The sequence below is a fragment of the Akebia trifoliata genome, chromosome 13 (genome assembly GCF_017979445.1).
Source record: "Akebia trifoliata isolate Shusen 1 chromosome 13, ASM1797944v1, whole genome shotgun sequence".
NCBI classification, from domain to species: Eukaryota; Viridiplantae; Streptophyta; class Magnoliopsida; order Ranunculales; family Lardizabalaceae; genus Akebia; species Akebia trifoliata.
In genome coordinates this window covers 11,563,409-11,573,537 of record NC_141387.1, presented here as the reverse complement: position 1 = coordinate 11,573,537, position 10,129 = coordinate 11,563,409, and the positions used below count along the sequence as shown (strand labels likewise).

Sequence of the window (10,129 nt, the reverse complement as noted above, 5' to 3'; positions counted from 1 at the left end):
GATCCTAACGTGTTTCAAAGCAAAAAACCATTAGTTTCCACGACAAATTTTCAAAACCTGTGCCGTGTTGTGCCCAGAGAACTAAAGAAAATCTCATTCTAATAAGTAAAGCTCTTAAATATGCAAGCCAATAGGCACTTCATCTGGTTGCAGGAGTAAATCAAAATAGTAGAATATAACCACGTTTCCTACTATTAAAACTTCAAAGGGAATCCTTGGCGCTATATTTTCTGCCAATGTGAATAGACAAAAGTACTAAAACTCATTAGATAAAAAACAATGGATTACTTGATGCCAAAAACTGCAAAGGGAGAAGCAATATCTGCTCTTTGGATAACAAACAAAAAGGTAAGCACAATTAATGTCTGAGGTAAAAATTAGATAGAAAATATCAAGAATTCACAGTTGAATCCCATTTAACAATAGAGCAGCCAAGATGCAAACTTCAGAATTAGAACATCTCAAACATTAGCAATAGCTGCTCTTTGGATAACAAACAGAACGGTAAGCACGATTAATGTCTGATGTAAAATTTAAATAGAAAATATCAAGAAATTCAGAATTTATCTCATTTAACAATGGAGCAGCCAGATGCAAACTTCAGTATTAGAACATATCAAAATAAACAGTATGGATGAACCATACGGCTAATATGGAATGTCAATATAAGCAAACCAGGATATTCGATATCCACTAATCACCATAATTGAGTATATTAGCCAAAATGTCATTCATGAAAAAACACTTCAGACTCCAACCTAAGTACCTACGACTTAGCATGACATGCACACTAGTCTAACGGCGTGCATGAGCTCGCTGCATGTCATATGCACCCCACGCACCAGGTCCAGATCCATATTGAGCACTACCTTCTCCACCACCTTGTACCTAAAATGTGAAACAAACATGAGGAAATCTTTACAAAGAATACAGCCCGTGTCCATGTAAAAATTTCAATGAAAAGCTTACAGGATTCACGCCATAGCCTGCAGGGTAAGGGTTTCCTCCATATCCAGTTTCTGGATTGCTGTAGTTTCCACTATAACCAGCAGCTGCAGAGACAAAATTTAACCTCAAATCCTAATGATATATGCAAGTACTGAGTGAAGAAGAGGCAAGAAAGAAGTTAGATTGTTGAGGAGAGAAGAAAACTTATCGAATATGAAAATGAAGTGATGGGGCATGATTTTGACTTTCTTTTCGATAAGAGATAGTTTGATTGTATAAATATGAGTTTGGGATGGTGTTTCTATACTGCATGTCCAGACTTCTAGATAAATTGTTTTGTAATGTTGATAACAAACCTAGTCATTATAAGATGGGTTGCAGAGCAGTTAGCCATATTATATTTTTAGAAAATTATTTCATTCCTTTTTAAAAGAAGTTAATTAGTATTTATAATAATTCATGAGTTCTACCCCTTAGAATTGAAATTTTCTGTGACACCCATACCTGTATCCATGAAATGTAGGTAAGAACAAATGATATGCAACCTATTGATCATATTTACTTGTACAGGCAATGACAATTTTATATTGCTAATTAAAATAACATACAAAAGAAGAGGTTTCCTTGGAACAAGAATAATAAAGGAGGTCAACATCAAAAGGATAAAGCTAAAAACATATCCGCAATGGATTTATAGCAAAATGCTCCATAAATCAAAGGCCCCCAAGAAAACAAACAAACAAAACCTGGTACAAATTTGCCATTTCTGGGAATTTAGAAGGAAATGAATAGGCATATCTTTGAGGGAAAAGAGCTTGGTGTTAGTTAAGTCATAATAGTCTTGCGTTTGTTGTACTTTTGGTATAAGTTATTTATGGGTTTAGATGCTTCCTTCTTGAGAACATTTTTTTATGGGTAGGAATTGAAACCACAACCTCAAAGTTGCTTTTTTTTTTTGCTTTGCTTTGCAATATGTCAAACCAACTAATCTATGGGATTTTATGTCTAGTTATGAGTCCTAGTTGGCAGGGTGTTTTGTATGGCCCTCTTTGAGCCTAGTTCTTATGGTTTGCTTGTTATCTTGATTTTGGATGGTCTTCTCAACCTCCATTCTTGCATGTTTGCTTCTTCTTTCTTAATAAATTATCTTTACCTATGGAAAATAAATGACCAGTCAATAAGGAATCTCCTCTGGCACAACTTTAAACTCTCAAGGCTCCAAATCTAAGTTGCTTAAAATTCTACGGTTTGTCCTAGTACTCAGGGATCCTTCTTGCTACGTCAAATGCAAGAAAACGCATAAGGTCTCATAAAATGTGCCTTTTGTGAATAAATATATTCATCATTCCCTTATTCCACCAAAAACCAAACAGCTTTTAACCTCTTATCCTTAAGCCAAACACCACTATTATTTAATCCGACACATAACAAGTACTGTTTCTAACGATTATTCCACTAGTGCAGTACTTTTAACTAAATTAAAGCCTATAGAACCCTCAAACCTCCAAATTTAAAATTGATGCAAACACATACCAGGGTTCCCAACGGCAGCTGCAGCCCGTGCTCTCTTTTCAGCATTAGCAATCTCTGCACGCAGCTTCTCCACCTCACGAGCCATCGATATCAAATTCTTCTCCATTGCCTGACCATGTTCATAATTCTCAGCATGCCCTTTCTTCTCATACTCAATGGCAGCCCTACACACCCACAAGTGCATATATAAACATCACAAAGCAAGATTTAAACGATTGAATGTATTGGTTAATGAAAAAACCGAAACATTGGGGTCAATGTTTGGTATTAGTCATAGTTGATACCAATAACTTAAACCATGACACAAAGCACAATGTACCACATAGAGTCAAACTCATAATTCATCTAACACAATACAAAAAGTTACCTTGCCCGCTGCAATTCTTGTTTCATTCGCTCAATTTCTGCCTTCAACGCAGGTACCTGTTGAATATCACCATTAGCTCTATTCAAATCTTGTGTAAGAGCTTGAACCTGACCCGTCAACTCTTGTCGTGAAGCATTGATCTTTTGAATATCAGCATGAACTTGAACAAGTTCAGCTTTCATTGCCTCCGCAGCACGAAGATCTGCCTCCATCTTCATCGATTTCTCATAAGTTTCTCTCAATTGAATATCCTTCTCAGCGTGCATCGATCCAGCTAATATGAGCCATCCTTTGAAGCTCATGCTGTGCAGCCGCTAATTCCTGTTTTAGGGCAACATGGGTAGCTGCCAACCTCTGATTGTCTACTAAAAGCCCTTGAATTTCTTGATGTTGAGCTGCTAGTCTTTCCTCGATTAAAGCAGGGTGAGGTGGTAGTGGTCGAGGCCCTCGACCGAATTGAGCTTCTCTCATCTCTTCAAGCAATGCGGGATGGGGCATCGGCCCAAGATCTCTACCGAATGGAGGCTCGTGAATTGGGGGAAGCCCGTAATGTGGAGCACCCTTGATTGGAAGTGGAGGTCCTCGATTTCTTCCCGCCATTACAGATTACAGAAGATTGGGGATTTTAAGATTTAAGAATCCAACACAAGAAGAATTTCCTGTAACTAGAAGAATTTAAATAACATCAAAATATTTATAAATAAATAAAAAAAGGATTTTTTCTGCGTGAAGATTTAAACCCTAAATCAAACAAGAAATTTGTGATTAAGAACTAGAAAAAAAACCCTAGACACGATTAATTTATTGAACCCTAGAAAAGAAAAAAAGACCAGATGAAACCCTAGAGAGAGAGAGAGAGAGACGAGCCTGTAAATTTAGTCGAAGAGTTCTGCCAATCTAGGGTTTGGGGAAGCTATCTTCCAAGAATCGGCGGGAAGAGAGGAAATAGAAATATAACTAAAAATGGTTCGGCAGGACCGACCCTAAGTCCCCTAAATGCGTTAATTATCTGGGATTTTTATAATACTTCTTCCACGTATTTAAGATTATTTTATATTGCCACGTGGCATTTATTAGGTCCACTGATGCTTTCAATCATATTGGTGGATGATCTGATCACCTGAATTAAAAAAAAAAAAAAAAATTCCCTAGTGGACTTGTAGTTATATAAACAAAGTTAGGATTCGATAGTATTCAATATTTTTAATTCGGATAAATTTAAAAAAAAAATTATAAAAAAATAGGAGAAATTTATATAAATGATGTTGTTCCATTTCAAACCTAACCCGATCAACTTCAACCTCCCTAAAGTTCTTTAACTTGCTTTTGACATTTGAACGTTAAAGAAAATATAACTCTGAGAGTGAAGGATAAAAAAGTTTACCATATTCCACAATTAAATGATAATCATCAATGAATTTGTCGATTTGTAGATTTAATTGGAGAATTTTGATTGAATTTGACTTCTAACCCTTCAATTAATGATCTTTATTAGTCTACCCATGGTGGATTGTTGATCTCGTCCCCACTTTATTGTTACTAAATTTGCCAATTCATCCAATCATTGTTGGAAAATGTTTTCTGATCCGTATGTGTATGGCCATGGTCTATCTAAGTATATTAGTTTACATATATAAATGAATTCAATTGGAAAACTATATGTTATTTGAGGAATTGTTGATATGATGTTGGTTTTACTTTTTTACTATTTTACTCTTAATTTGATTTTTACATGTTAACATGGTGAGTGTTAATCTGTTCTAGTAGTAGATCTTGAAATTGATTTTCATTATTTATTTATTTATTATTGATATGATTCTGAAATTTATTTTAACCTAATTGCGTGTCTGTTTTTTTAGATGTCATTTTCAATATGCATAGGTGATTATCAAGGTGCCAACTTGCCAAGAGGTTAAGGTGTTGTTTGTTTCCGCTTCAAAACGCGGATTTTAGTGTGTTTGCGTCTAAAATCTGCGTTTCCGGTTGTAATTACCGTTTGGTAAAATGTGTGTTACGAAATTGCGTTTCAGAATTGCATTTTGAAACGCAAATTAGAGAAGCTCTTTCGAGGCGCTTTTTTATTCACGTTTGCGGGGGAATTATTCACTGAATAAACGGCTCATGTGAATTAACGATTTTGCCCATGTCCATCGTCTCTATTCTCTCATTCGACCGAAGTTGATCAGAACACACTCGTTCGACAAAAATCGTCAAACCTCATCTCACAGACGCTCTGTCGCACACCTCTCTCTCTATCTCTAGGTCTCGATCTCTGCTTTTTTTTTTCTCTTCTCGATCGACAAACATCACACACAGCTGTTCGGTTTCGATCTCGCACAGATCCCTCTCTCGCAAAGCTCTCGCTCTCGCTCTCTCTCTCTCTCTCTCGCACATCTCTCTCAACAGAGCCTCCCACAGATCTGTCTTCTCCTCTCGACATTTCTGTTTAGTAGGTAAACAAAGTTGATCCCCTCTCCCCTGTTTTTGCTTCGAAATTTAGGGCCTCTTCTTATTTCTTTCAATGTCATTTGATGTTAAAGTTCGTGATCAATTGAATGGTTCTCTAATTTTTTTTTTCTATGTGATTTCTTATGGATACTTTATGATCTTTAGTGAAACATTTAATTTGATCTCGATTTTTATTTTCTAAATTTCGATTCATTATAGATTGTTCGGTAGATGTAATTCCTTGATGTTGTGCATGATTCGTAGTTGAAAATATCACTGCTAAACTTTGATCGAAAACTTCTGATTTTCTCTGAATTTTTTTTATCTCAATCTTGAACTAGGTTTTTTCTGTAGATCTGCACAATCTGAAAATGAAAATGAAAAAAAAAAAAAAAACAACCCAAATAAAGAACAGATTTTCATTAGGCTTTCTTGTTGCTTCTTTTTATGTACTTTAATACACCATTCATTCTTATTTTTCTTCAGGTCATGGCACCTTCTCCTGTATTAATTTCTATTATATCTTATCTTGTTTAGATCATTTGTTTCTCTTTAGTTTCTTCACTTTTTTGTATGTTATTATTGTTTGGCTGAAGTTTTTAGGAGATTTTCAATGTATATTTTCCAAACTATTGTTTGACTGTAACCTTCAAAATGTATTTGGACTCAAAATGTACGTGGTCTCCAAGACCGATATAAGTACTAAACGATTGGAAAATATATATTATCGTATTTATGTACTTAATTATAGATTAAACTATGAGTTGCCAAGTTGTTCTTGGTGAATCACCTCATCCATGACAATGGTTATAATAGTTAGAGTTTAATCAAGAAAACAAATATTTTAATCGACAAACAAGCTCACTGATTGGTTTTGATATTAAGAATGGAAAACGCCTTGTACTTTCTCAAGCCCTTTTGATTTTGGTGAAACTCAAGATGTTTATGATCCTCTTCAAGGTTATGGGATGGAAAGAGTGAACAATGGGAAACAAACCCATATGGAAGGAGATTTTTAATATATATTTTCCAAACTATTGTTTGAAGTTTGAACTGAATCATGAATACTTTTCTTTAACTTACACACATACACACACATCAATTACTGTACTCTGTACAATCAAAGATTGATGATAAAGTTGAAGTAGAATATGAAATGTTTTGTTTCATGTACTTCTGTTGTTATTACCATTGACAAATGGAAGATAACAATTCAAAGAATGCGAAAGCAGATTGAACACCCAAACAACATGAAATTTGGGTCGAAATATGCTATGAATTAGTTAAAAAGGGGAGGAGACCACATAAAGTACTTGATAAGATCGGATATGAAACATTGGTGAATGAGTTTAAAAGGATAACTGGCGTTTATTATGATAGAGGGCAAATGAAAAATAAATGGGATAGACAAAAAGGATTTTGGGGACGTTGGAATAAGATTTGCATTAATACTGGCGTCTCTTATGATGTTGAGACTGGTATTTTAGATGCAAGTGAGGAGTAGAAGGATGGGTGGTTAGAGGTATATTTTTTTGTTACTTCTTTATTTTACTTATTTAAATTTTTTTATTTCTTTTATATATAATTTAGAATTTTTATTTTTTAAAGCATCATCCAAAAGATGTAATATTTCGATTGAAGCCTTTGATGTTTGCGAAGCAATTAAATGTAATCTTTGGAGGCACATATGCTACTGATAGCCGAATGTGGTCGCTTGCATCTGGTACAATGCCATCTACATTAGTAAACCAACAAGATAATCTTGCGGATGATTTAGAAGATGTCATGGAGACCTTGCCCCCAGAGTCTCAGACACCTCTAGACTTTACTCCTGATGATACTGATGAGTTAGGGGATGATGCTACCGTTACTGTACCCCCACCCACAGATCCTGTTCGACACAGAAGTGGCAATACTCTACAACCTCAGGGTCGTAGGCAGAAGATGACTACTGCTATACGAATTGGCCAATCATTGGAGAAACTCGTAGATGCAGTTAACAATCAGACATCTGCTTCTATCAATCTTACTTCTGTTAAGAAAGACACTATTCAAGAGTCAATCGACCTCTTAGACCAGCTAATAGATATAACCCCCAACAGTGATCTCTATCATTTTGCGTTAAAGATGTTTATGAAGAACAAACAATTCATAGAGATTTTTTGTGAGTTACGATCAACAGATATTCGTCTTAGGTGGTTAGAGAGCGAGATGACTGATTATCTAGCTGGGAGAGATTGTTAGACATTTTTCATGTTATTTTTATATTATGTTGGTTTTGGGATGCACCTATAGGGTGCAATATACTTGGTTACTTTTATATTTATGTTGATTTGATGATGCACCTATAGGGTGCAATATACATTGGTTACTTTTTACACTAATATGATGTAATATACTCTATTAGATGGATATGTTAATTTTTGTTAGACATATATTATATTTTCTGTTAGATGGATATTATTTGCACTATTGGATGTTTATTATGATTAATATTGTGGATAATGAGTTTTGTTGTATGTGGTGAATATCATTTTATTGTGTATTGTAAGTTGGGTGTATATACAACCAATATAGATCCATAAATAGGTCAAATGGATTCATATGTTGATACCACAAATACTGTTGATACGACTGGTACCATGGATTCAAATGATGATACCAATAAAATTGTTGGGTCAAGTATTTTAAATATAGTCACGAGAGGAGCCATCCTAAGTTCTTTATTTTATTGTAAGAATGTCTTAGATAGGGATGAACATAGTAATTGTCCATTCAGGGGGATTGATTTTGTGCGGAAAACACTGAATAATAATACAATGTGCCACTCATTGTTTAAAATAGAAAGCCATGTATTTGTGAATCTATGTTCCATTTTGGAGGAATGGGGTCTGCTAAAAATGTAACGATATATTACTATTCAAGAACAAGTAGTGATGTTCTTATTAATAATAAGACATAATCAAGGACAAAGAGTAATTGCAGATCGTTTTGTTCATTCACTTGAAACGGTTAGCAAGTACTTCAACATAGTTCTTTTGACGATTGTGAACTTGTCAATGTCCTTAATTGTACCTCCCGACCTCAATGAAGTCTATCCGCATCCGTAATAATCCTTATTTTTTGCCATATTTTAAGGTAATTTCTTATATACATACACTTTAAATATATTTATTTTATTAATGTTTATAGATTAATATAATTAAAAAATATGTAAGGTTGTATTGGAGCGATAGACGGAACACATGTTAGTGCATTTGTACCAATAGCAGACCAAATGCAATATCGATGACATAAGAGACTCACGCAAAATATAATGGCAACATGTTCGTTTGACATGTTGTTCACTCATGTGGTGGTTGGTTGGGAAGGATCGATTAATGATTCACGGGTCTTCCTTGAGACATTGAATACTCCCAATTTAAATTTTCCATATCCTCAACCAGGTCTGTATTTAAAAGTTTGTCAATTATATACATATTTATATTCAAGATTAGGCAATATAAATTTTTTTTGGATAATAGGTAAATACTATCTGGTAGATGCTGGGTACCCGCTCATGGAAGATTATCTCGCACCTTACCGAGGTGTTCGATACCATCTACAAGACTATCGGAGATCATGGGCAAATGGTCGACAAGAAATGTTCAATCATTTACATTCTTCACTTCGGAATGTGATTGAACGAACCTTTGAGATTTTGAAGGCAAAATGGCCTATCTTGAAGACGATGCGTTCCTATAATTTGGACAAACAACAAAACATTGTTGTGGCCTGCATGACATTCCACAATTTTATCAGAAAACATGCTATTACCGATGAAGAATTTATTCGATTCGAGGAAGAAGGGGCAATGGAAGAGGAAGAAGATGGGATCATTGATCAAGAGTATCCAGTTCCCCCATCAGTAGGTCGTCAGAGTCAATAAACAATGAAAATGCATAGGGATTCAATAGCTGATGTCATTTTTACTGGCAATCATTGATGTATTTTCATATTAAATTTTTTTTACTTTGTATTGTAATTATAAATACTGTTATTCGATGTTGGAATAAAGATTATACTGTTTTTAATTATATTTCAAAGATTCTATGCTTATTTATTTATGTTCTTTGTGTATGATGAATAACATTGATAGCAAATTATACGTATCCACCATGTTATTCATGTGGTCGAGTGATGACATTAATCACAACTAAAACAAAAGAAAATTATGGGAGGATGTTTTATAGGTGTCCATCTTGGTAGGTAATATGATATTAATATTAATGTTGGGTGCATATTTATATTTGGTGAGACTGATATTAATTCATGTGTTATTTTACTTTATAGAGACATATAGGATCTTTTGTGTGGACAGATGAAGTTGACATTATCAATGATAATGTTCTTCAAGATAAAGTAACGGAATCAAATAAGAAGAATGAAAAATATATTTTGTATGCATTTGTTGGATGTATATTTTTCATATTTTTATTTATTTCAATTTTACTTATTATATTAACTATGATTATTATGTTTAAATGATGTCGGAATGTAAATTAGAAATTATGTGAATGTGTTATGTATATATGATGTGATGTGGATATGTTATGTATATATGATGTAATGTGAATGTTGAATTGCGTATTATGCAGGTATTTTGTTTATCAGGAAAATTTCATATGTTCATTTTTAAGAGGAGATGCTGCCGAAATTTCTGTAGAATTATAAATTTTTTTATAATTTTTTTTTGAATTATAAATATTTTAAAATTAATACAATTATTTTTAAATTTTTTTTATAATTTTATTATATTTATATATATTTAGTGTAATTATATATTTATAAGGG

At 33.8% G+C, this 10,129-nt stretch overlaps 1 protein-coding gene across 1 annotated transcript; it reads right to left on the bottom strand.

The window, feature by feature from the left end:
- Window positions 1-545: 545 nt before the first annotated feature.
- LOC147387851 (protein FLX-like 1) lies at window positions 546-3,649 on the bottom strand. The gene is given in 5 exon segments (XM_086420045.1): window positions 546-888; window positions 970-1,052; window positions 2,482-2,645; window positions 2,849-3,123; window positions 3,125-3,649. Coding segments are annotated over 5 exon segments (939 nt in total). The 5' UTR covers window positions 3,449-3,649; the 3' UTR covers window positions 546-795.
- Window positions 3,650-10,129: the final 6,480 nt, after the last annotated feature.